The sequence below is a fragment of the Euwallacea similis genome, chromosome 18 (genome assembly GCF_039881205.1).
Source record: "Euwallacea similis isolate ESF13 chromosome 18, ESF131.1, whole genome shotgun sequence".
NCBI lineage: Eukaryota > Metazoa > Arthropoda > Insecta > Coleoptera > Curculionidae > Euwallacea > Euwallacea similis.
Window position 1 is genome coordinate 1,018,396 of NC_089626.1, and position 27,763 is coordinate 1,046,158.

General features: G+C 37.2%; 1 protein-coding gene across 7 annotated transcripts; it reads right to left on the minus strand.

Annotated features, from left to right (window-relative positions):
* Window positions 1–655: 655 nt before the first annotated feature.
* Window positions 656–27,688, minus strand: para (paralytic). Of its 7 annotated transcripts, none has more exons than XM_066398921.1 (29): window positions 27,155–27,688; window positions 19,479–19,523; window positions 18,237–18,413; window positions 16,565–16,597; window positions 15,015–15,170; window positions 14,756–14,961; window positions 13,777–13,905; window positions 12,541–12,632; window positions 12,270–12,482; window positions 12,010–12,218; window positions 11,792–11,956; window positions 11,446–11,742; window positions 10,604–10,844; window positions 9,606–9,808; window positions 9,452–9,548; window positions 9,332–9,397; window positions 7,636–7,901; window positions 7,407–7,580; window positions 7,192–7,354; window positions 6,948–7,135; window positions 6,655–6,892; window positions 5,290–5,676; window positions 4,675–5,240; window positions 4,319–4,441; window positions 4,070–4,264; window positions 3,880–4,021; window positions 3,704–3,807; window positions 3,071–3,646; window positions 656–2,605 (listed from the first exon to the last, which is right to left on the minus strand). In XM_066398921.1, the coding sequence occupies exons 3-29, from the start codon at window positions 18,381–18,383 to the stop codon at window positions 1,814–1,816; spliced, it is 6,168 nt and encodes a 2,055-aa protein (XP_066255018.1). In that variant the 5' UTR covers window positions 18,384–18,413; window positions 19,479–19,523; window positions 27,155–27,688; the 3' UTR covers window positions 656–1,813. The 7 variants fall into 7 exon arrangements, with proteins under 7 accessions (XP_066255018.1, XP_066255013.1, XP_066255017.1 ...); XM_066398916.1 differs by having other exon boundaries at window positions 7,636–7,919; window positions 27,155–27,687; XM_066398920.1 differs by having other exon boundaries at window positions 6,685–6,892; window positions 7,636–7,919; window positions 11,503–11,742; window positions 27,155–27,684.
* Between the last annotated feature and the right edge of the window lie 75 nt (window positions 27,689–27,763).

Below are 27,763 nucleotides of genomic sequence, written 5' to 3' on the forward strand. Positions count from 1 at the left end.
GCATTGCAAGTAGAATTTAAGACGACCGATCCAGCTAAATAATTACGAATTCGGTAAGCGGATAGGCTTGTGCACCAACATTTCTACATCAGGCTTGCATACAATGTTACAAAAGCTGATAAGTCACTATCATTTATTTTACAGGCAAACTAACGCAATGATAAAGACGTTAATTTATTAATATTAGGTGTGTGTTAATAACCAGTTTTAAAATGATGAAGACACGCTCCCAGATGATTTTATAGCGAAAATTTATGGACCATCTGTGAAGAGAGGCCTTTATTCAAGTTCTTCGCGGAACTTGTGACGCGAGATATATTTTAGTTACATAAGAACTGTTTTCTTACTTCTTTGTGCGAGCGGAGTGGCACTTTTCCCAAAAAACCGTTCATAATATTATAATAATTTATAAAGTACTTTGCAGTACTAACAGGGTGTTTGGCGGGACGGTTTTGAAAATTTTGTTAGATGAAAAATTTCACAATTAAAGGAACGACCAAATTCAACAGAGATATGCCGATCTTCAAGTTGAAAAGCAGGCAAAAGGTCTATACGAGCCATTCACAGGAAAAGTGGTGTTTGAAAATTTAATTTTTGCGATCGTTTTGGACAGTGATTGTAAGGGAAAATTGGATTGGAGACATCACAATACCCATTAAGCAATTAATAAAATTTATTTATTTATAATATTTTCAAAGTTTTACTCTGTGGAAGATACAAACTAAGATTTCGAAATTATATACCAATTAAACCTTCGGCTTTCCCAGTAGTATTTTAACAATAGATTTTCTGCATTCTGCTGACAAACGATAATTACTGTAGTACTTGAAAGTTTTTTTTCTCCTTACTAAAATGTTTTCCTTAGCTTAGTTTTCAAAAATGTGCTCAGAAGAAGAATCAAGGTTTCTGCCCGCAAGGCAATATTCCATACTACAATAGCGCAGTGCAAAACATGACATTAGAACAGAGCTTCAGTAGAATGCAGAATAAGCTGTCTGATGCGAATATCGGGGATTAAGACCCCTGTAAAGGTTCATAAATATCACATTTATATTGTTAGGTTGCCAAGATGCAACAAGCTAAAAACATACTGTAACTTAGTAAAATTTCAAAGTACTGGACAAATGCCTGAACACTTGGTTGGTTATTCCTATTTCATGATTTTAGGTAATATGAATTTCCAGGGCCTTTAGTATAAAAATAAGGAACTACAATGCTGCTCATAGTCATTGCTTTTGTTATTAACAGTAATTAACAATTAACTAATATTAACTTAATTCATGATTCGATCGAATTTATTGCGCATTGTCAGTGAGTAAAAAATAAACAATTATTAATTATCAGCAACTATTCGAGGAAACGTGACTGGGTACTCCATCTAAAAGAAACATGCTGGGATCATATTTCTTCCGAAATAATTCAAATATAGAATACACATTCCAAATAAAACAATTTGCGTAACCTGTAGCATAACAAACAACTTTAAAATTTGTGACTGAGTTGATAAATCTAACTTTACTGTTCACTTAACGGGTCACATAACTATTTTGTTTAAAATTTAAATAATATGTTCCTCCACCAAACCACACTTAAACAAGCTGTTTATTCTATTGCGATAGATACCTTTTCGTTAACATGGTACAGTCAAAAGTAGCCGTGAATAGTTCGCACCAGCTTCAGGTTTGCAATCGAACTTATCTCTGAACTGTAAATGCGATTTGAAGGCGAGTTGGACAACTCACTGCCACATCTCACGGCGAATATCCAGAACTTAAGGTCCTTTCGAGTGCGTTAAGGAGAGGCTCAGTTAATCTCACACTTCTGCCGATTTTGAGCTTATACTTGGTGTCCGACTATGAATTACCACTTTATGTCCATTTCGTTCCACTAAAACTGCCGTTTGGCGTGCCTCATGTTCCTCTTCACCTTCCCCATCTTCCCCAAGTTCACCGTCCTCGTCCCCCGACTGATCAGTAGCTCCTCGAAGTCTTTTGTGCTTCCTCCAAGCATTTTGAATTAGCCTGGCGCAATACTCCTCCCTTTGTCTCCACAAAGTGGAACTAACTTGCTCATACCCAACCTCACTTGGCTTTGGTTGCACCTCACTCAACTCGGCAGTCTCATCAATCGCATTTCCTTTCCTAGCAAAGAAGTCCTTAGTCAAGGCATCCAGAATATCAACACAATACATCAGGTCGCCTTTGCAGATGGGAATATCCATGGACACTATTTTGTATTTATTTGGCTTGTGGATCTGCAATGGCGGCTCTAACACATCCAGAAAATCTGACAACTGATCGTAACGGATATATTGCGTTCCATCTGGATCGAACTGCTGCCAAATTTCGTAATACATATCGTAGTCGTCATCGGTCAATCCTTCCTGGACATCCTCGGTGGCTTGGGAATAATTTTCCAAGATTACGGCGATATACATGTTGATTACTATCAAGAAGGATATCACCAAGTAGCTCAGGAGGAACGCTATTCCTATGGTCGAATTGCCGCAGTTGCCAGTTTCGCCAATCTCGTTGTCAGGCTGCTTACAGTCTTCTTCGTTGATTATACCATCTAGGACACCATCCCAACCTGCAGATGTTGACATCTGCGGACAAGCAAGAGGAGGAAATGTTATTTAAAGTTAATAAAAGTTATAAAACATTCAGGGAAATAATAACAGAATAAATAAAATAGAAATGAGTATATTTTAAATGTGCTTTACGGGATTTCCAATTAAAGGATTACCCAGTCCGCAGGCGTGAAATTTGTGTCGATTAGGATAACCGCTTAAATCAGACACACTGTATGTACATTGCTGTCGGTAAACATTTCTCATTTTGGAGAGAGCTCGAAATAATTTCACTTAACAAACTGACAAAATTACTCGTCTATGTGGTCAAATTAAGTAATTAGACATCCCACAAAGCTGCCCTGAAGCAGGACGCAAGCGCGAGACCCCGATGGGACACGATGCGCGCACAACGCATCTATGAGATTGTTTGACTCATTTGCTGCTTTGCATTGACTCTACTTGATTATCTAATAACTATTTAAAATTTGGATTGCGTACCTGGAAAAGTAAGATCATGGATTGTCCGAAAGTCTTGAAATTGTAGACGTCGTCGAGTCCACTCTTATCCTTGACGTGCATAAAGAATGACATGCCAAAGATGGCAAAGATGAACATAACCAGGAAAAGCAGCAAACAGATGTTGAATAGCGCAGGCAACGACATGGCGAGTGCGAACAGCAGGGTACGAATTCCTTTAGCTCCTTTGACCAATCGAAGTACTCGACCGACTTTCGCCACTCTCACCACTCTAAGCAGCGTTGGTGACACGAAATATTTTTCGATAATGTCACTGAGCACTAGTCCGAGAATTGATAAAATTACAACTACTAGATCGAACAAGTTCCAAGGCTCGGTAAAATAGTGATAACGCAAAGCGAAACATTTCATGAGGCACTCTGTAGTAAATATAACTATGAAGATCATATTCAGATAGTCCAACACTTTGGTAAATGTTTCTTTTTGTTGGTAATGATCCATTGTCATTGTTAACATATTTAGTCCTATAAATAACATGATTATCATGTCAAACTTCTTATTTGTCACTATTTCAAACACTATTGCTTGCGGTTTCCACTGTAATAAAAAACAACTTAGTTTACATGGATTTTTCCTAAATCTGATGATCGTTACCCGTGGTCTCGGGATTGCTTTCATCGGCTTTTTGGATCCCATCTTCTTCATTGCATTGTAGTACTTCTTTTGGTCTTCAGTCATGAACATCTCCAGAGATCCTCCTGCTTGCAATACAAAGTTTTCTATCAAATTCTTGTTCTACAACTTTGACTACATCAAGCATAAAAAAATACTTATCTTCTTTTTCTGTTCGTTGAAGTTGTCAATAATTACTCCTATAAACAAGTTAAGAGTGAAGAACGATCCAAAAATGATGAAGAACACGAAGTAGAGGTACATGTAGATGTTGGTCTCCCTTATTGGTTGTTTAAGTAACTGAAATGTAATTTTTAGCAATTTTCCTTGTAAGATGTCATAAAATACCTCTCGAGAATCAATCGCATCATTCATAATCTGAATCCACCCTTTGAAAGTGGCCACTTGGAATAAGCAGAGATATGCTTTGCCCACGTGATCAAAGTTCATGGGCGAATTGTCCCAGCTATAATTTTCAGCTTTGCAAGCGTTGAAATCCGGAATAATTTCCCAACTTAAGGTGGTTTTGTTGTTGTCAACACACTAGGGACGATAACAAAAAAAAATGGATTTACAGGCAAAATCATTTGAAATTACCTTATGGTATTTTCCTGCGAATAGCTGTACTCCCATGATCGCGAAAATTAGCCAAAATATCAAGCAAACAAGCAATACATTGAAGATGGAGGGTATGGCTTGAACTAGGGCATTTACTACCACCTAAAAGTTGAAGCTTTGTATTGTGTGTGTGATTAAGTAAGGTGAACACGTTTTAATTTTTAGATTCAAACGTGTTACTTCAGGTATTTGACCTCAACAACTACAAGAGCTTCTCATTTATATCACGATCTGAGATGTTTCCAAGTGGCTCCAAAATGTTGTCAATGCCAACTGAGGCCGGTTTTGTTCATCAACCCTTTTTTTCCTACCCGTTTTTGCCCATCGAAACTTACCCTCATGCCCTGCATCCTCGACATGGCCCTCAAGGGTCTCAAAGCTCTGAGAGTTCTCATAGTTTTGAAAGCTTGAATGCCTCCTGCTCCGCATAGCGAAGCTATGAAGTTTATAAGTGAGACCATCACAATGACAAAGTCGAGCCAACACCAAGCGTTAGTGAAATATTTTTGGAAACCTAAGGCAAGCCACTTGATCAACATTTCAAAGAAGAAGATAACAGTGAATATTCTATCCATGTAATAGAGAATGTCTTGCAAGATTGGTCTCTGGGATAAGTGGACGTCCTCCAGAGCCAAAGCGAGACTACTTAGGAGAATCATGGTGATCACAGCAGTTTCAAAATATTTGTTTTCAATAAGTTGGAATGTTTTGTATCGCAGATTGCCCCAGCCTTGCCAAAAAGGAGAATCTTCATCGCCGGCTAGGAATGGAAACTTCTTGTAACAAGTTTCAGGAAAACAGTCTGCTGAGTATTCATCTAGGATTATGTCCTCAGTGGCCCCGTCCATTATTAAATCCTCATCCAGTTGTTCTTGACAGTCACATTCTTCTTCATCCATTTCTGAAATATTGTTACTTAATTTTTAGTTTTGACAAAACATTTTTAATACCTTCATTAATTCCTAACTCCTCCTTACTGGCGTCTCTCTTCTCCTCCTGATCCTCCAATATATCGGCACTCCCTTTATGACTATCTTCTTTAAACCTGTTTTTGTGGCTGCCATAAGACTTATTGCTTATCTCGTCATCATCCAAGTGTTCAATAAAGTCTCTGTGGTCGAAAATTGAGTTCCCAATTGTCTTTGCCAAGTTGTTAATATTGTTCATGTGTTTGCCCCTTTTAATATTCTGTTTGATAATATCTCCGTGAATCGTAAACTCCATGCCCTCTCCTATGGTAACTTCTAGTTTATCTTTGGAAGATTTCTTGTCTTTGAATATCATGCCATCTGCTATAATGTCGTCATCTTGGATGTCAAGGTTTCCTCCTCTGGTGTCTGAAATTATTGGGTTTGCATGTGTAGTATATGCATAAATGTTTTTCGGCAAAAAGACATGCTCATGACACAAGTAACAATTTTAAGCATTTTTATTCTTCAATTGATAAATTTAAAGTTATTTATTTTTCTGTTTACATTTGAGGCTTGTCTACCTTGCGAATATTCATTTTAGTACCTCCAAAGACTACTCTTTGACTTCATAAAAGTTTTATTGTAGTCTTCGAAGTGAACGTCATAAAACAATAGACTCTTATTATGATTTCAAAGCCAGGTCGATTTTATAGTTGTTTAATAGCCACCTTCTAATTTTATAAATCATCGTTAATGATATTTTAAGTGTTTTCACAAATCAAATAGGTCATTAATTCGGAATAGTTGCTGTTGTTTCATTTTTTTCCCGCTGAGGCAGTTTTAAATATGTTTTCATAAGAGTAAATGGGAAACAGCTTGTGCGATATTAAAACTGGTTTTAAAAATAGTCTTGAAGAACTGTTTAAACTGGCACTAATTCAGTGTTTGAAGCAATTTTGTGGTGCTATTAAAATGTCATTCTCGAAGTAATATATTTCTTTGTTGGTTTTATATTTTACTTTTAACGAATCTTTGCAGCCTATTATGCAACTTAAATTGCTACTTGGAAGGGGGGCAGGTTTTATTTCGAAAAAGCTTATGAACATAAAAATGCCATAAACTGGCCGGCCCTAGCGGCCTATAAATATATCAACACAAGGATTTATGAAACGTTTTCTTTAACAAGAAATTGGGCAAAATGGGCCAAAATTGATGAGAGTTGCGCTGCGCACGCGAGCTCGTTGAGCCAACGTCGTGCGCTGCGCCAGCTGAAATGTTAGATATATACATAAAACACCAATCTGCCCAATTCTTTTTACACTTTAGACTACATTTCTAGCTTTAACAATAACTAATAAAAGAAAATAATATCAGCAAACTACGAGACAGTTTTATTAAAGAAACCTTGATTCCAACTGCTGGATGGTCCCTCACCTGACGGCTGATCGGATATCTGATTGGTAAGCTTAAACCTCAACAGTTTCGCGAAGTGCGTACAGTTGGATTTGATCCAATTTATAACTCTGCCTATTCTATCGAAAGCTTCAGCAATTTTATTGGTGTCATTGTCTGCGCCTGCAGGTGCTGAGAGACTTGATGAACCAAAATTGCTCAAGAGCAAGGCCAAGAAGAGGTTGAGAACCTGTTTGATGGCTGTTTTGTGGGTTTTGCTGGGGTCGTGGTTGAGGATTACGTACCACAAGATTTCCAATGACTACCGTGGCTAAGAAGAATGGGATGCAGGAGACGTCACCAACAAGCATGCAATCCCACATGGATTCAATCCATTCACCGCATAATACTCTGAACACTATCATGAATGAGTGCATGAAATCTGTGAAATTCCATCTAGGCATTGAGTGGTCAGGAAAGCGATCCACATTATCTAATATTTGTTGGTACTCTGTTATTGCTTGCTTGCAACCAATGAAGAAATCTTACCCCAGTAGTTCTTCCCAAACAGTTGCATACCCATTACGGCGAATATAAATATAATAATACATAACACAAAGGTCAGATTACCCAAGGCACCCATAGTTCTACCCATTATAGATATAAGCAAGTTTAATGTCGGCCATGATTTAGCTAATTTGAATACCCTAAGCTGAAAGTTGATTATTGGAACTGATTAGTACTGCGTGGGCATAAATTCATACCAATCTAAAGGAACGTAATACTGAAAGTCCTTGAACTCCTTCCAGCCCTAATTCTAGTAAAGATAAAGCTACGATAATGAAATCGAAGATGTTCCATCCTTCCTGGAAGTAATACTTCGGACTCATTGCTATGAGTTTCAGCGTGGCCTCAATCATGAAAGTTGCTGTAAAGAACTAATAGAAACGTGCATTAGTTTGAAAATAATTATTAGATTTGTCATAAACCTACATAATTGCCGCTCTTCAGTGCCTTCTCCAAGTCAGGATCCATGTTATGGTGATCCAGAGCCATAAACAACGTGTTTACAACTATGCAAAGCGTAATGAAGAGCTCAACAAAAGGGTCGAATACCACTAAGCTAACATATTTCTGAATTTGTAACCAGCAATAACAGCAGTCCCATACACAGAACATGTCGATAAGTTTTAAGGCATTTTCCAGCAACTTTTCCTTCATGGTGGGCTCGTCTTCCTCGTCCTGTGCCTCATTAGTTGCTGAGAAATAATAAGCCACTATAGGAAAGATAAAGAGATCGTGAGGTTGGCACACTCTTCTATAGGAAAAGAGATTTGGTGCAGACGATAGGTGCGACAACTATTCTTAACCGATTTATGGGTTAAGTTGTTCTTGTTCTTGTTCTTGGTTTTATAATCGTCACTTTAGAAGCTTTCAAAGTTACAGTTTCAAAGTACAGAGTGTACGATTTTATCTAGAAAATAAACCCTAGAGCTAAGGAAAAAGTATTATTAACCACACGAAAGTTTCTGAAATTGATTTGGAAGGCGGAAAGAAAAGCTCTGGGGCTTATATTTTCCATAATATTGTGCCTGCTATCTTTAACGGGACATCCTGTATATTATAATAGATTAATTGTACTTTCAGAGAAATACAAAACACCAAGGAGTGATAAAAAATAATACACTCAGAAGAAGAAGAATGGGGTCTTACACCTTCGAGCTACAACCACAAAAATTCGATTGGCGTACTAAAAAAATTGGTATAACACCCCATTATGAGCATACATACAAGAAAGAATATTAACACCATCGAAATTGCTTGAGAAGTATAAATTATAATTTCCTGTGCAGATGTCAACATCGAGCCTGACGCTTGCTTAGCGGATGCGCCTTCCGTATTTGCATCTTCTAACTAAATTTTCCATCATCGGTTGAGAACAGCGGTGGAAGTACGGTGAAATATAACGGTCTATTAGATATCTACTGTGAATATTTTCGAATATATTTAGGGAATTGAAAGTCACATTTAGGACATCCAAATTTCTTGTTTTCAACTTCCTAAAACCCCTTTTTAAAGTAAAAACTAGATGTCTCTTATGAATTCCAAATACTATAGCCACACTATATAAGTATGTGTAACAACATATTACATTAAGCAGTTTTAATATAATTTCATAGGATCTAAGACAGGGGAATGATTCGTGCGATGAATTGGATTTGATGAGGATTGGCACCTAATGCTTAATCTGAGTGACGCATCTATAGAGAGTGTAAAAAAATCTATTCGATAAATAACTCTACTGAAACCTATGTATGTTTCGATAAGAAAAATTGTGTCTGACATGCCTCCAGTGTTGAGCTGTTGGCATTCACAATTTATTATTTTTTAAAGAAATTTATTTAGTGAGCTTTTACTGAATGATAATTACCGACACTACGAGGGTTCATTCGCTAATAAACCTACCTATAGTGCTCTATAACATTTATATGTAGTGCCAGACATCGAACTGAATAGTTAATTTACCTAATCAATCAAAGGTCTGGTTATTTAATCCTCAGAATGTTTCGTAATATAAAATATGTAAATTAGTTCTCATGTTGCTTCAGGTGTATATATAAAAAGCAAATTGCGATGGTGTGTTTTTTAATTTTGTGAAAATGGGGTTTAAATGGCGCATGGTACTCACCTCCCTGCTCATCTAGCATCTCCCTCCCAGCCGCCTGCTCGATGATATCATTCAGAACCATAACATCTAAAACATCACCATCAGCTGCAAAAGCACCTCTCTATTTTCAATTTGACCCACCTTTCATATCAACAACAGTTTGCTTTTGATTCATGCATTCGATAAAAGGATTGTCAAGGGCCTTCACTGTTTCACTTATTTGGCTAGTTGGTCCATCCTACATAGACCAATCATGCCACTATATTGCAGACTCGCACTCGACGCACAAACTTACATAATCCCCCATTTTTGGCCTTCGAGAATGTTCCAGAAAATTATTTGGATTCATCGCTGGTCCATTCCTCAAAGATCGGTGCATTAATCGAAACTCTTTCGTTAAAACTTGTTTGCCGTTACTTCCAAATCCTCCCAAGAGATCTGCGTGTGAAGTGTAGGACATCCGTGAAGCGTGTGATGTGTAAGATGAATGACGAGAACCTTATAAAAAGAGAAGTGAATCAAATTATTTGTTTTACAATCTGAGTTTATTTAATTTCAATCTCTAGTTATTTTTAAATTAAACCATGTTGATTTAGTAGAAACCGCTTCTCTATATCATTGGCTTTACTTAATCACAATCATGTTGTTACGACGAGCGGAAATCCTCCACAGGACGACGCTGAACAAACGTTCGAGATTCGACTGGACCTGTCGGCTAGCGAACGGTAGTCGCATGATTTCTAATTAAGCTAATAAACGCCTCGAGAAATTTAGAGATTATTCTATATCAGTATCAACATCGGCATTATATATGATTTGAGCTATATATCTCACGGCACCGTCACGTTTAACAATAACGTCTGCCATTAGCTAAGACAATTAGGTAGTCTATAGTCGACAATTACAATTATCGGCCTCTTAAATGCACTTAAACCCACAAGAGCTCTAAATAGTCACTGCTCTCCACAAAGACAACACTCTACTTAATATACGAGCTTGTTGGTCATTTCTCACCACATTAAAGTGATTTACTTGTACATTATCATCGGAGATACCGGTGTGAAATCAGGTTTCACTTTCACCTACAACACTATAATTTACGCAGAACATAATTTTCCCCAATAAAATTCCCCCCAATAGGCCAACGATGGTTTTATATTAATTTGAGTGATCCCTAGAAGCATTTCACTCGCATAAAAAGAAAACACATCGGTTGTTCAAGTATCAACTATGATGGCCTTAAGGACTTACCCAATCAATCGGTTATTACATAGTGTTGTAACACACACTTACCTAAATTAGCGTAATACATGGGAACCACCATAGCCCCATTCTCTTCGCTCATAGGCGTAACAGCATTGGAATCGTCTGCGTATGGTAGATGTTCCTGCGCATCAAGATAGGTAGAAAGCACTAACGGTTTTCGTTCGCCAGGGGGCGCCCCCATTCGACGGTTGTTCCGCGCAGTAAACTGGTGGGATCCCCTAGACCCTCTGCGCAGGTTGAAGGGAGACCCCGGCAGACTCAGACTGGCCTGAATATGGGACATTGTCTATGCATGCATGTGGCTTTTCGAGTGTTTTTCTTTTACATTTTTTCAGCTTTGATCATATTAGAAAGTGTGTGAAGTGACTGTGTTTAAATTGACTTTTTGGTGAGAAGTGCTTCTTATAAGGGTGACTGTACAATAAAATCGTGTTAAGTAGAAACTTTTGTGCACAGACGATAAAATTACTTTCGTAATATGAATCAAAGCTTTTATACCTGAGAGGGCTTGCAAGGAAATGCCCTATCGAGCATAAATTCACATAATATTTAGATAGATTGTCTTATAGAGATTAAGATATAGAGCTCTTAGAGCTGAAGCGACCGGCTGCGGATGTCGCTGTGCAAAATTAAAAAGGAAGCTTTTGCAAAACTTCAACTTCTACGATGATCGATGTTCATCAAGCGAAGTCTGGACACTATAATTGTCATGATTTTTATTCCCTTCAATTCTCTTGTGATTGTGTTATAAGAGAAACACTATGAGACACTTGAAGATGATGCCGCAGTTTGACACAATGACCTAATTTAGCTTTGTAGTAAAACCAGAAAGTTTTTCAGAGGTATATGATAAGAATCAGGACACTTACAGCGCTGACTTTCCGAATCTTGTTGAAATTAGTGGGTATTCTTCTCTGCTCACTCACAGAATCTAATCCTTCCGATCTGATGCTCATTTTTTCCTTGTTATTGTCATCTTGCCCTTTTGGTTGATTAACGAACAGCTCGTAACTGTGACAAGAGAAATCTGACGGCGACTTAACGATGTCAGTACTGCCGGCACCTCCACCTCCTCCACGTCCTGCGGCATCTTGCCTCGCGGCTTCTGCTGCCGCTGCTCTTGCATCTGCCCGGTTTTGTTTTGCTATTGCTGCCTTTTCTGCTTCCTAAAATTGCCCTTGCATTGCCATATGAGCAAGATTTGCCAATGCTTACTCTTATTGCTTCCTCTTCGGCTGCCTCTTCTTCCTCAGCTTTCTTTTGCAATTCATCGTAGGACATTGCTACTATAGCTAAGATTAGATTCACTAAATAAAATGATCCCAAAAATATTATTACGATAAAAAATAGCATGTGCCAAGGACCAGCGGATCTGAGAACCTGTAACGAGGAATTAGTTTGCTGGGTCATTTGCTAGTACTCCGGGTTGTTACCAATTGATATAAATTTTCCCAGTAGTCTTGTGTCATTAACCTAAAGGCAGATAGAAAAGCCCACCCGAAGGTGTCGAAATTTGTGTAACCATAATTTGGATTATCGCCATAACCTTGCAAGCAAGTGTAACCCGGTCTGCATTGTCCAGCACCTGACGAGTTACCGCAAAGGGGTATTTCTCCTTTGTCTTCATCGAAGTACCAGTTAGCTGCAAAACGTTTCGATTAATTTGAATGCTGTGATGTCCTGGTCAATGTACATTTATTCTGGTTGAACTGTTCCCAATTCTCTGCAGTAAGGTTACCCCAAGAACCGTCTGTAGGAAAATTCTTTATACATTTTTGGGTCAGCACACCCATATAAATTTGTAAACCCATAAGAGCGAAAACAGAAAGGGAAAACATGGTTAAAATTATCACATCACGCAGATTTTTTACAGATTCTATCACGGCACCTACAATGGTCTTCAAACCTGAAACAACCCAAATTGTCGGTTAGAAAATTCTTCGTCGATGGGGGTGGTTCATTACCGGGCACAATGGCAACAGTTTTTAGGGCTCGAAGTACCCTAAATGTTCTTAAGGCAGCTAGATTTCCTAGGTCAATACCCATGGTGACGTAACTGAAATATAAGTTATTCATCATCAACTTGCAACTGCGGCTATAAAAAGTGTTTGATTGGGGAGAGTGTGGTGAGTATTTTTGCTATTAATGAAATAGGTAGTAAGTGGGCTCGGACCACGCAAGATCGATAATTGCATAAGCTGAAGAAAGAGAAAAAATATTCGAAATGATTCATTTTATCCCAGCACTTAGTACTTTAAACTTCGATCTGAGTATTCACAAAGCGTCAGTCCCAGTACTTAGGTTAATTGCTGGAAACCATCCACTCATAGTTTTAACCTTGAGGAAAATGGTTTGTTAGCTTCGAAATCAACCTATTAAAGAGACTCAGGAAATATTTATGAAATCCATCCCTGAAGGGAACGTGTTCGTGCCATTCCGCTAAATTTGCTGAGAATGAAACATTGATGCTAATGGATATTTTTGACATCCTATGATATATTCGAGTAAGTTTATTAAATTTTCCTAAAATTTGTTTTAGCTTTTCTGATCGGCAAATGGATATAACATTTTTCAGGGATGTCTTAAATGGCAGTGGAGGGATCATGCAAAAGTCATGTATAAAAGTATCGAATTGTGTTATGTTGTATAATTGGATGCAATATAACACCTTTCTTGTAAAATATAATTTTCTCGTGAAAATAAGCACTATAACACACACTACATTTTCAAATTATGTCTAGACTAGCCCAAAAATACATAAATTGGCTAATTCATGGAAGAAGAGAAATACCAATTTGAAGCATACCCTTTAACATCCCAATTAACGTGTGTATGGTCTTTACCTTATGTTCTTAACAAAAAAGATAGTGAAGGTGGCTACTTATGAAATAATTCTTTCTATACTGTTTTAATCATTTCTGAGGTTATCTGGGCAATTTAGCCAATTTCTGAGGATAATTAGTTCTACAGCTTTAAAATACTCTAACACTATTTGACGCTAGAAATCAAAAATAATTTCCATAAAGTATCTATCAGCGCTACACATCATTTATAAACACATTTATTTTGAATTTTACCTGTCTTTTTCTGAAATATTCATGGTAAGTAATGAAAGTTCATTGAAAAGAAACGTAATTCGAAAAATATCTAAACCAACACTACTACCTTCTGATTCTAATTTTTCTAGCTAATCTACTCACGCTAAAGCTATGACTACGAAGTCGAGCCAGTTCCATGCATCTCTAAGGTAGGTGAACGGTTGAAGAATAAATCCTCTCGCCATCACCTTCACAGCTGATTCGAAAGTATAGATACCCGTGAATATCACTCTGAAAATTATAAAATCGCTATCTACCCTAGACATTAAATCGAAGCGTGTATGTAGGCTACTCTAAAGGAGGTTAAATAGATCTTCCAAAACATTTTGTTCGTTAATCGATAAAAATACTATGTTTCGTATTTTTACACACAGATCTCTCAGTTGAGATAACTTGAGGGATACCCTCAATATTATTATCTCTATGTGTTCTATGTTAGGTTCGAAACAATTCATATGAATCATGTTTTATACCTCAACTGCCAATCTTTAACAGTTTTTGAGATATAAAAGTTTCAAATTTTTCATTTTCAACATTTTAAGCATCTATGGCTCCTCACAAGTATGCTCTATACTATTTTCTCGAAGTCCCATAAATTTTTGCTCTATCTTTAGTGCGACAAGAGATATGAAACAACACCTCTCAGGTGAACCCCTGAATATTTCATTTTTATTAAGATGTTTCAAATTTTGTGCTTATAAACATCTTTCACTTAGCATTTGAGAAATTTCTGGCACCAGCTACGATTTCTATGTCATCGTTGTAACAAAATTTCAACTTTCCACTTAAATGCTTAGACTAATGACGAAAATGGTGAAATTTCTCCCGGACTACAAAATTGGCTCTATGCGCGCAGCGATTTGCGCGTAGGGCAAATAACCGATTAATGAACATAGGAGCAAAGAAAGATCTGTGCGTATTGTCAAGTGTCCTACTGAAATATTTCAGTTAATAACCAATAAAAATGATAATAATAGCTAAGGTACTCGATAAGTGGAGAACTCTTACTACGTACTAGTTCTAAGAAAAATAGTAAAGTTTCTAATGTTATTAAGACTCGAAATTAAAGTATACTACTTACTCTGTTGATTCTACCGTTGGAGTAGTTGGCATGATCATGAGTATGCAATTGACTAAAATAGTTGTAATTATAAAAAGTGAAAATAAAGGATGAACTAGGATGTAAATGGCAACTCGACGGATTGGGTTAAAAGGATCCAGTATCCAGAGAGCATTTGTTGCGCTAAATCGAAATATATCCTTTCCTTTGCTAACTACTACGAATGTCTGCAAAAGAGTAATCGATTTAGCTTACCTTCCAGCCAGTAATTAATGCATACCATTTGGTTGCTATAAAAAGGATCGATGTCCTCAAGAGGAGTGCTTGCAAGTTCTTGTGGAAAACTACCCTGGAGCCGTGCCGGTAGGGGCAGCCCTTGCTCTAGGGTTTGATCCGGTTGGGGTCCTTCATCTTCGTCCTCGTCTTCATACCGAATCTGTCACATACCAAATGTTAGACACTGAATTTGTGTTGCATTTCTAGACCCTGTAGGCATTAGGCGTGCTTGGTCTCAATATCCAATGGTAAATACGAAATACTCCGAAGAATTTTGCTCTTCGTTTTTTAAGTATCAAAATTTGTGTCTACTTTGACGCAAGTCAAGATATTCGGGAGGCAAAAACTCTGAGAAAGTTCGTTACATTAAGATGCTTGAACCAAACTTCAGGACACTGAGATAAATATTACCTCAAAGTTCTGCTTGCGGATAAAACTATTATTAAACCTAATTTAAACATCAACTGTTCCCCAAAACTAACGGGTTAAACTTGTGTAAAACAATGTGTTTGTGCTGTTATAACTGGTAGACAGTGGCAAGCATCTACCTGCTTCATTGTTTGACAAGAAAGTTTCCTTTGTGTTAATTGCTTTGTGCTCAGATTGAGACAGATGTACAATATTGTGCCTCTGTTTCAGTTAATAAGGCTTTGAAACAAATGCACAATTTGCCCTTTTTAACCTGCCTCGAAATACTTGACGATTGAGGGAAATATTCTTCGCGGCGATTAATAGATAGATAGAGAAGATAGATGCTCATCACTGTAGCTTCTGGTGGTGGTGAGAGTGGGTGAGATTTTTACCTGTACGATGAGGCCCAAGACCCTCTTTATTCAGTCTGGTGAATCAACCAACTAGTGTGAACAGCTTTTCTTCAAAATTATTCATTTTCAACGCAAAATAAAGATGAATTGGGCCATAATCGGTACTTGGTGATGGGTGTTTCAATTTGCTATGGTTAATAATTTAAACTGATCTAAATAGTGACTAACTACCGTTTCAATGGCAATCGTACTTAAAGTATAAGCATCCCGTAACTCGTCTAACTTCTAACATACAGAACATCAGTTAACATTCTAATAACGGTCTAGGAACTACTTAGCTTTAAAACCAGTAATATTAACACAGTATTCAAGTGTTGAAGGTGTTCTGTAACAGTGAATGGTGTTTTCCACGGAATCACTTGACCGGGGCCTTGTCGCAAACTAAACTTGCACAAGGTCTTACTCTATTTCTATATATGCTCTTGGTGTGGGATATTGTGTAAAGCTGTTCAAAATGCACTATAGTGGCCTTAAGCAGCATAACGTAAAAAGGATAGCTTTATCATTATCAATGCAGCTGACGATACCTCGTTAGTCTTAACTTTTAGAAAGTTGCACTTTATGGATTTTGGTCGATAGTGGATTAAACCTAATCGTGGATTAAACCAAAAATAATAAGAATTTTATTCGTGCAGCTGGCAGTTTGCAATAGCTTGAATCGTCAGACGCATGTCCTCTATAAACAGCTAAAAGCAGATTTCTGTGAAAACTTTCAGTGGAAAAGTCTTACTTCTTTTTTCTTTTTCCTGCGTCCGAAACCCGGCTGCAATGAAGGTTATATCTTTATCATTTAACAAGCCACTATTGGAAAACGTCTATTTAGTAACGATCGCTAAAGAATGATTTCCTGATATTTGCCGAGTTCTCAAAGTGCAAATTCTCTTTGTTGATTCAATCTAAACTAAGCGAGTTGCAAAACTACTGATGGGGGTCAAGGATTCGTACTTTTTGACTTCAGTGTAACGGTATTTACATCCCTTTCATCAACACAACTCAATTAGCCAAGCCTTTGAAGTGCCATTCTTACTCTTTAGATGAATAAATGAAATGCTAAAAAGGGCACGTGTAATTACGACGAAAATGAGTTTAAATGCTTTTTTAATGTTAAATCCCCCCCCCCCCCCCCCCCCCCACGACAACATTGTTGTACTCGAAATGCAGGTGGGTTCACTTCATGTAGGCGTATTTAGTACTTTATGATAGCTAAATTGATTTTTTTTGGAAATGTAGGATTTATTGAGTCGTGTAGTAAATTTCAAATTACATCAATTCAACTGCCATACGAGCTTTGTTTCACTGTTAAAATTCCATTATCCAAAAACCGTTAAGCTTCCTCGACATCTATGTCGGTTCCCTCAGAGCCGAGTAAATCCGAAAAATAATCAGCTTTAAACTAGATTTTCCAAATTATATTTACATGAGACACTTTTTTCACCCCAACGGCAATGTTCGGTGCCAGGACTTCGCTCTTTGTTCCATAAGCCACACCGGCGAACGTGCAAGAAGTCAACACAAGAAAACAGTAATCAGAACAATTTAATAATCTTTAAATTGAAAATTGCCAAATCTTCTTCGTTAATGTCCCTTCTGGGAACGCCATTAAGCTCCCGCACTTCCCCTCCCCAAGTTGGCTTGAAAGGTAGTTGAAATGATGTAGTTCTTGTACCTCTATCTAAAGCTGTTATCGATGTTTTCTATATGAAAGAGGAGTACTATTCCACGTTTTGTACATACTTCACAGTGAAACTTCATGTGGAACAAACGCAAGTTGCATGAAGATGTTCAGAATCAAAACTAAGCTAACAGGAGAGAGTATGATAGTGACACGACAAAGACATGCAAGCTGTACAAATAAACCGAATCAAAAAATCAGTTTTTTGTTGAGGGATTATATAAAGCTGATAATGGAGAGATAAAAAAGGCCAGAGGTTCATCATAGCTTACAGTTGAAATCGGCTATAAATTGCCATTGATCTGCCTTTTATTTTCAATCACTAAAAGCTGTATGTATATTCAAATCGTTATTTAATCGGGTCATGAGGTTGAATTTAACTAGGAAATTATTAATGAGTGGGGTAATATATGCAGTGTGATGTATTTTCGATGTATGAAAAAATAAATGTACGATAGAGAAACTTTATTAACACACACATAACAGTTTCTCGTCTTCCATGTGGAATTTCTAATATTGATATATGGCTCGCACAAGCTAGCTTCTATAATGCGCATTACCAAAATGATTCAACCCAATTTGAGCCCCATTAGGAATCGCCCACTCTTCAATCATCCGGAATGACATGGAATTTCTATATTAATGAACACACAACGCATGGAAAAGTTCCTCATGGACGAGCTTTGAAACTGCCACATTAGCTAAGTAATTAAGTGGTTAAGTCACATACTTCCCCCTCAGCTCTCTTCTTTTCGAGCTCTTTCTGTTTGGCATGTTCTTCGGCAATGCGAGCTTCGATGGTGGCCAATGATTCGCGCGTGAATGGACGGAATAAGCTGCGCTCTTCCTCAGAGAACGAGTCAGAGGCGACGGACATCTCTCCTCGCGCCTAGGCCCCCACGATACCCTGAAAACACACACTATTTGGCACATTTAACACTATTACATCTAAGACAGGCACAATGGAATAGGGCGCATGCGTCGCGCTGCGATCAGTTTCGCGTTGCAGCATGCGCAATCGGGAAATCGCTTGGGCTTTTGCGCCCTGATACTTTTTGGTGCTATATAGCCAAGAAAACATTTGTTCCGGCCCTTCAATGAAATTTCGCGTTTAAATGTATCAAACGTATAATTATGCAGTACAGCAAGAAACATAAGTCGACAGCAGGTCATATTTACGAATGGCGTGCCAAATGTATTGACTACACGCATTATATTAAATGTTTCACAAAAGAGTTTAATTAATATTACATTATATGATAGACGTGTATATACGGAATTAATAATAGATATTCCAGGAAATACTCGGACTGACAAACGCATGTGTGGTTTCAGCTCTGCCATAATTAATAGGCAAAATTAACAGCCTGTGTTTATGGGATTGCTCTATTATCGGGTCAGTTCAGATTACTCTATTTAACAATATGTTTTTTTTTAATTTTAATCGGAACTGCTATCCGCTACGCTTTTCTCCATTTTTATATATGCATCCATCCATTATTGATCAGGTTTCGAGGCCTGCCTCATTAAGCTAAGTTCACCACACTGTATAGAATTTTCCTTTTACTCGTCGATGCAAAGATCTATCGCTAAATGGCGTGAATCATAAATTATATTCGTTTTCTGATTACTCAGTTTTCAGTTATTTTAATTCTCAGAGCGAATTCCTTATATATAAACTACGTGCTACCACGAGAGCGGCTCATATATTTTAAAACCGAATCGAAAAGTGAACTCAATGATTCAGGAATGATCATTAAGGTTTTTAAGTATTTATGCCGCCTGCTTCTGGTTTTACCACTGCAGCTTATTTCTCTTTTCGTTAATATTTTACCTTATTCAGATACATTGGAAGCTATTTTTAGCTACAATCTTTGTAGAACTAACTTAATGTTAACTATAAAAGTGTGTACAATTTAGTCGATACAATGCAGTTAACATAAAGTGTTATGTATTACAAACGTATACTTACTTGATATCAAATTGGATGTAATTGGGGGTCAAAAACATAACTAACCTGAAACAAGAAAAAAACATATATTACATATACGTAGACGCATAATTTTTGATATTGCTCATTGTTAGAAACTACTCTACATCTCTACGTTCATTAAACAATCTAATTAATGCATATCACGATACATTTCTGCCCATCTCATCAAAATGAGGTAACTAGATCATCTTTTGCCGCTCTCGGCGTTGAATGAAACGACACCTAGAGAATCCGGTATATTTATTCATTCCTCCCTTGGTGGTGGGGGGAGAAGCATCCTGCTTCAGAGAAAACCCGAGATGCGCAGGAGCCAAGCCCTATGTCTGACAACATTTCTCTAGCCTATTTTGCATCATTTTGCAGGAAATTTCAAGAAAAGCAAACCGACTTCCATTACGAATGTGGACAAGAACGCAGATCTATTAATACCTATTTAAGACCCGGTTGAATGTGTGGATCAGGTGCTCCGATGCAAAGGATAACTGAATTTTTTATAGAATTCTCGGTGCAGCACATCCTTTAGGTGGCAGGAAACGATGGGCACCTATTAATTTGGCTCAAACCAGTGAGAGGATTAAGGCAATGTTGACTCTATAAACAAGCATCAGAATCTAACCCGAACTCTCGGCTAAAAATATCATGATCTTGCATTAAACTTAGCAAAAACAAACAACACTTGGGGACAGAAACTTCGCACGAAACTTGAGAAGTATTAAAAATTAAAGCATCGTTTTCGACACTTTATCATCGCGAAAGTTTAGGGTTGTTAGCGAAGTTTCACGAAACCTCTGCGAGTTATTCACCCAATACGCAAGCAAAACTACAAAAACTTTACATACAAACTAATAATTTTCATTTCGAGCAATCCCAATTTTCGACAAATTTTCCCAAAATCTCATAGTTTATTCTATAGTTATTATTATCAGTCCTAATCGTTAAAACGTTGTATCGTAGGCTTAAGTTGGTTTCTAATCTTCATAAATCAGCCTTAAACAAGGAGCAATCTACTTTAACAGTTCCGTAGACCTGGGTTCTAAATTTAGTCCAGTAAATCCATAATCCGTTAATTACTCTTGTGCGGTATCATATTATTAATTAAATGGTCATTGGCCAATATATGGCAGTTTTAGCTCTCGACTGCGATGCGTGGAGTTGGAGTGAAACTGCACGATCAATATGTATGAGAAGAACTTTGAGTTTCATTTTAATGATTTAACCTGCACATTTACAACACTCACCTGCAGGGTACTTCAAAAATTTCAGATCGCTTATAATATGTAATTTCCGTTATCGGCTATGCCACCATGATGAGCGGCAATTAGTACCCGGCCCGCAAAAACTATATCTTGACACTGTCCGGTTTCTTAGTTTTCTTTTTATCTGTGATTTCTAAGTTTTCCGTTTTAATAAGTACTAATTCAAAAAGTTTTCGTTTTTTCTCTCTGGTTTACCAACTACCGTGAACACGCACACAGTCCATGTACGTCAAATTACATTTTGAACGTGTCGGTAAAACTCTCTCTTTGACCTTAGGGCTTTACTGGATTATAAAATAACTAAAAGTCTCAAAGCTATTAAACGCAATAGAAGCGAACAATTTGATTATGGCTAAACTGTTAATGGAAGAAAGAAGCTTCCACTCGGGTGAAAGTAAATAGAGTAAGATAGTTATTAAATTTCCGCAAGCATCTGAACCATAATTCTGAATTGATCTTTCACAGCTTTATAAAACAATTTTGATAAATTCCCAGTTCTCATCCACGTCAAATAATTAAAATGGAACCTCTAGTGATATAAGCATCTGTTTATATAATGTTTCCATTGCTCCATCCTTGTTTTCTCATCGCCTGAAGACTTTCTCAATAAGAGGCTAACTTAAATTCTGATATTAATTTCGTGTTTACATTTTAACCTTTTTCTAATTAAAACTGGAACTTAAAGGTCTTGAACAACCCCTCAAAATCAATTTTCTGGAGGGTATGAAAGAGATTAAATATAGAGTCACTTTGAATCGTTAAGATAATTCTGGGTTTGAAAGGTATTCATTTACTGTGTTTACGCACACGGTTCAATATAACAGATACTATCTATTTTATTGAAATCCGATCTACATCGACGCTTGGAGCCCTTCTCTTTCTGCAAAAATATTGCGATTTCGCAAAATTTATCTCACACGAAAATGAACAATTTTCAGTATACATGTTTCCAAAGCTTCATATATTTTTTGCCTTCAGCTTGACCAGCTTCTATTTCAAACGTTGACCGCTGGATATCCATACAGGTTTAAATTGATAGGCAATTCAAGTGACTGTTAAAGATCCTTAGCTTAATATTTTTCATGCGGTCAAGTCATCTCTACCCTTACAAACTTTCTCGTAGCATGCCACTGACTGTATTTGTCGGAAAGAAATGTTGAGTGGTGCAGTTCAAAGGAGTTAGAAAGGGTAAAAAGGTGTCTGACCTCTTGGAAAGTATCATTCTGTAAGCTCGAATAATCTCTTAATCCGTCTAGTGGAGCAAATCTAATTGAATATCCTCATCAGGAAATGTTTCGAAAAGTGGTTGGAGCTATCGGGAAAACTCGAAAAAGTAAAAGAATCTTTGGCACCACCTACGGTAGATTTAGATATAAACTATTATATTTATGCGGAGAGAGTTGTGTGGGCGAAGTTTGCATGTAGGGGGAGTCAAAATAAAAATGCAAACTGTTTACAGAGATGATGAGATTTGCCGTCTAAATAAAATTGAGAAAAATAGAAAAACAATGCACAGAAAGTTTCGCTTTGCACAATTGCACAAACCCACAAGCAAAATTTGCATGCACTATTCAGGACAGGACATTTAAAAACTTGAAAAAGCATGCTTTTCTAAGTGTAGCAGAAAGGATTCACTGGATACTTTAGTTCGGGTTAGTTCAGGTTAGATTTCCATTTATTGGAAAAAAGAATTAAAACGTTTTTTTATTATGCAGAGGTTAATTTCCGAGAAAACCTTTATATTGTGTGGGTAGTTATGAAAGTGTGAATTAGAAAGTGTGGATTAGAATAGAGACTGCGGAGAGAACTCACGTTCTTGTGGTGTTTAAAATGTCGATAGACGATGGGGTGACGTTAAAGAAATAAAAGTTGGCTTAGAGCTTTCGCGTAGGGAGAAATTGAAATGTACCATTGATTTGGCTCAGTAACTGTAAACAGCGCATTAGTTAAGTGAAATTCGTATATCTCAGAAACGATAAGAGTCACTAAATAAATACCAATTCCTGGTAATTTGAAGAATTTATAGCGTTGAACCTGCTTTTGTAAAGGTTGCTCCTCGTAAAGAAAACCATTAGCAAAAATCAAATGGCATTTTTCTTAAGTTATTTTTGATATCCTCTCAATTATTGAAAGAAAAAAATTCATTCGCCCGTATATTGGATTTCGGAGCTAAATTTAGAAACTAACATTCATAGAAATATAAATTATGGATCAAGCCTGACCCTGCAGAGTCGAGTCTGGTGTGAAACAAACGAGCTTACATGGTTCAGTAAAATTATGTAATGTTTTTATGTTGGTAGCATGACAAAACAAACCTATGGGCATGGTGCGGAAAATTACCTCTGCTCCTGTCTCTATTCATATTCCCTTTATGCGGTAAGTGAAGGCCACAATATATTGTTTCGTGTAACGTACGAAGCACTGAGCAATCACGGAGCACTTCATTTAAAATTTATGTATAAAATTGTTGCGGATAAGTAATATTTATACGGTGACAGACGGTAACAGAATATGACGTGAAGTCTGCGGCAACGTCGGCGCTATAACTGGTTAGAGCCAGTGGCCTCTGTGCGCGACTGCTTCACTTGGGTTGGATCGAAAATTCCCAATTTTGAGCCAGAAAAGGATCGGCTCTCGACTGCGCCACTACCGGTGGAAACGAATATCAGCTTTTCCTAGGGTGAACTTGATACGCGTAATGTCGCTCAATTCATTATTCTTTTTCTACTCCTCTTCAGTCTTGTGGCCAAAACGAACTCGTCTGATTGCATTTTGAATCGATTGAGGCTAAGAGTTTGCTTATCTGTTTTCACTTCCCACTTCTCCACTGCACAAACATTTGCATTGTGCCTCCAAAAGACTGAATACGATAATGCCGAAACGTGCACATAGTAATTATCGATTTAATTAAAACATTCTACTCTCGCTGACACACGGGCTGCACGTGTTACCTGGATTATTGCCTAGCTCTAAGCTTGCTAACTTTAATATGAAATACACTTCTCAGCGTTCACTTTATTGCGAAAGAATAAAATCGCATAGAGTGCTAATGCTGCAAACTACATTTTTCTCACGACCACCTATGAAAATGTCCACAACACGATCTCTATGAAAAAATAAGCAACATCGTGTGTTATACTCTCAACTTGTCAAGTGTCGAACAAGTAGAAAACAGCGAACTCCGAAAAGCGACATTTAATAGCATCTTGAAATTTTATTAAATATTATTTATGTTACTCAATAGACTAAATATACAGTGTGTCTAAGATAAGGACGTCTAGCTTGGGGACTTCGGAAACGGCAATAAATGCAGACTTGGCTATCTAGGAGAAAAGTTGCATACCTAAGGGAGCAGCTTCGCGGCGTACAGATCTACAAAATTATTTTTGATTTTTCGGTTATTTCGAAAATGCCAGAAATAATCATCAATTTTTTTCTAAATGCGACCCTGGTGAGTTACTTTCATTCGTAGCTCTTCTTTTTCAAAGGTATGTATATCGATAAAGACGATATTTGATATATCGTCTATAGAAAAAAAATCAAACGGAGCGATATCTGGAGAGCGAGCTGGCCAAGAACGTTCACAGTGATGAAATCCACCTGTTTTTGGGATATCTGTGGTATATTCAATTTCACGAAACGATATTTCGGAATTTTCAGTAAGCGTACGTGGCGTTTATTAGGGATCGTACCTTGGACACCCTATAAGGGTACCATCCTAAACCATTAGAGATACAATGATAACTAAACGGAGGAAACGTCATGCCCTATGAAATAAGGGTGAAAGGTGCAACGACTATTGATGTAAATTCTTGCAATCAGTGATATAAATCTGGGAGCTGTTAAGAAAATATGCAAACATGATTTAAACTTTCATATCCTGTATCTTGGACCGAAGCGTTTGAGGACCTACATTTATATGAACTTTTTACCTTATTATTCATCGGAAAATGTGCTGTTAAAGTTATGAAACTTCATTTCGAGACATCATGTATAGTGGTTTGTATTTAACAAATTGGAATTTAGAAAAAAATCCCCGCTAAAGCTGACATTCTACTGTAGGATTAAATTCGCACAACCGTAAAATGTTGTTTTTATTTTTAAAAAAATCTCGAGCACAAATCCATGATTTGGTGGTATTGAGTGGGCTGTCCGCTTCTTCAGACTTACTCTTGGCTAAAGCCGACGTCCCACGACAAGTTTATATAGTTAGTGGCGCGTTAAGATCTTTGATCAGGACATATTCGAACTAAGGAGTAGCAAGCGGTTTAAAGCATTAATCGTGAAGTAGTAGTGGATTCTAGGAGAAGTAATACGCGATTATAACTTTATTTGGATTGCATTAGACTCTACATAAGGACGATATAAAGATAACCCAACAATATAATAACATCTTGAATAGATCATGTAAGAATATATTTTCCTCCAGATGGGCTGCGCTCAAAAGAGGTAAAATGGTATCGATGTTATTCAAATGAAACGCCGTAGAAGTGTATCGGCTTTTAACTGAATTACTGTCATGAATTCCTCTACTTGTCTCGCAATTCAACTCATAATAGCTCGAAACCGTTGGCTTCAATTGAAAATAGAGAATGGAAACAAGCGACATTTCAAACACGTGCACATCATAGATAAAACACAAAACTCTATTAGATCTGTTAGCAATGGGTTGGTTAAAGCTATAAATTAGAGCTTCTATAATTAGAATATATTTGCGTTTAGAATATTAAGGTGGGACCACGAGTTCCTCCTACACCATAATAAGATACTGACGCAGTTCTTTTCACGATTCCATTAAAGACTAGACTATCTAGGCGTACTGAACTCAATAGACTATTAGAGCAATCAAATTGTAGTCCTGCTTTAGTGATGTTAATTAGTTAAAAAGTAACACGGAAAATGGGTTTAGGCACGCAAAAACCATCTTTTGCCCGTCAAATTTATTGTACGTATATACTTAGATGCCTTCGTTAATTCTTGAAGAACCGCCTATCCTTATTTATTGAAGGGTTTCTGTGATCAAATTTACTGCATACTTTCTGGTATTTCAAATTAAATGCACATTAGGATTGAGCGATATAAAAATGTGCAAATGCCTCTTCTTTCATTTCGTATTCGCTCAATTTTCCATTTTCCGATGTGTAATTATGGACTTCATTATGTCTTCACAGGCTTTCCTTCAATCTTGCATTTACCGATCGAATCCTCTTAGAGAGGACAAATTAGATCATGTCCCTCGGACATTTTCTATTTACTACCTACCTTTGCAAGCGATAAAGAATAAATTTATTTAACATCATACTTCTTTCCGTTAACAGGTTCATTTTAAATTAAATATTTACAAAATTATCCTTTTAGTATGCAATGGACGGAGCTGCCCTGCATTAAAACTCAAGGAGGTGCAATACGGACTCTTAAGAACGTTTCGAATTAAAAATTCATTTTCACATGGCATTTAATGGTTATTTATTTTGGGCTGAAAGGTTTTAAAATCTACAAAATGGCAACTCAATTGAACACATTAGTTTTTATTGAAAACGTTGAAAACACCCAACAGATCTAATGAGGCCGAGTTGTACACCCTGATTTGAACTTTAGATATGGCGTATACTCCATTATTTATCGGTGAAAATCTCGAATTTTATAACTGCCAGGTTGTAAAATTGAGGTTTACAACTGGGCCTCAACAAAATATCCAGGCAGCAAGCATAATAATTAAAATCTCCTAACTCAACAGCATGCTAAACCGGCAATAACAACGCTTGTTTAAAACTCCTCTCCCCCATCCGTCTACAAACTGAATCGATCTGCGTATGAAGCAAACCCACGTTTATACAACTGTAGCATTTTAAAATATCGTGTTTATAGTGTTAATAGCAGACCAAAGTTAAGTTTAGGTCAACGCCTGAATTCAGATAGGAACACGACTGTTGGTTGATTTAAATAGGTCAAACGAGAAATCGATAAGTCTATTGAGCTCATAAGTTAAACATGATTTAACCTGTTCATGTACACTAATGGTCATGAGGAATGAAAATGTTAGTAGTGAAAATCGATTGGTTGAAGAGATGTTTTTTTATTTTTAGAAGAAATGTGCTGAAACTGTTGCAGAAGAGTGAATATGGCCAGGTGTTACTTCGCTATAACTCTGAATAACGGACACAAATACGTAAAAGTTATGTATTTAGGTAAAATTTCCAGTAAAACCTTTATTTCTTGACAAAGTCCAAAAATTGCAATATAAGCAAGCACAGCAAATATAGGTGCCAACTAAAGCTAAACATCACAGGTTCCGGACTTTCGCCTTGACCTAATTTTCGGATTCGAAGCAGCAAACATCAAAAAAGTCTGAAAAGCATTGCGGTGCTTATTTGTTTCGAATTGTTCTAAATCACTTACATTAGCAATAGTTTTTATGTTCTTGTATCCAATACCATATATCCTAGAGGAAGTATCCATATTCGAGGTTTCCTGATATAACGGTATTATCAGCTTCACATAAGACTGCGGAAAACCACTCACGAGTTCTTCCAAAAATTTCTGGGGGGCTCGACATAGTTTTCCCTTCAAATGATTTTTCTTAAAATATATCTACGTAGGTAACACTTATTGTCTATGCACTTATGGGTACGCCATTTTGTCTGAAGGCTGACATGAAGTCCGTCTTGAGGCCTTCAGGTAACGAAATACTCCTAATTCCTAAGGTCACATTAGCTAAGTTGCGCACTATTAAACGAGTCTGTTCTTGCCGATTGAAAAATGTGGGCGATAGTTTTTTAAACACATAACAAACTCCATGGTGAACGTTGGAGAATGTATCACGTGGAACTTCATCGCGTCTGCGTAAAGATTCGTGAATGACACGAAGAAGGCTTGAAAGCGGCACCGATATCCTTTACATTAAGCACTGAGCAGACTTATTGGCTATATATGACGTCAGACGGTACAATATTGCGGAACACGTTACCATAGCAACCAAACAGCTACGATCGTATGCCAGTTAGCCCT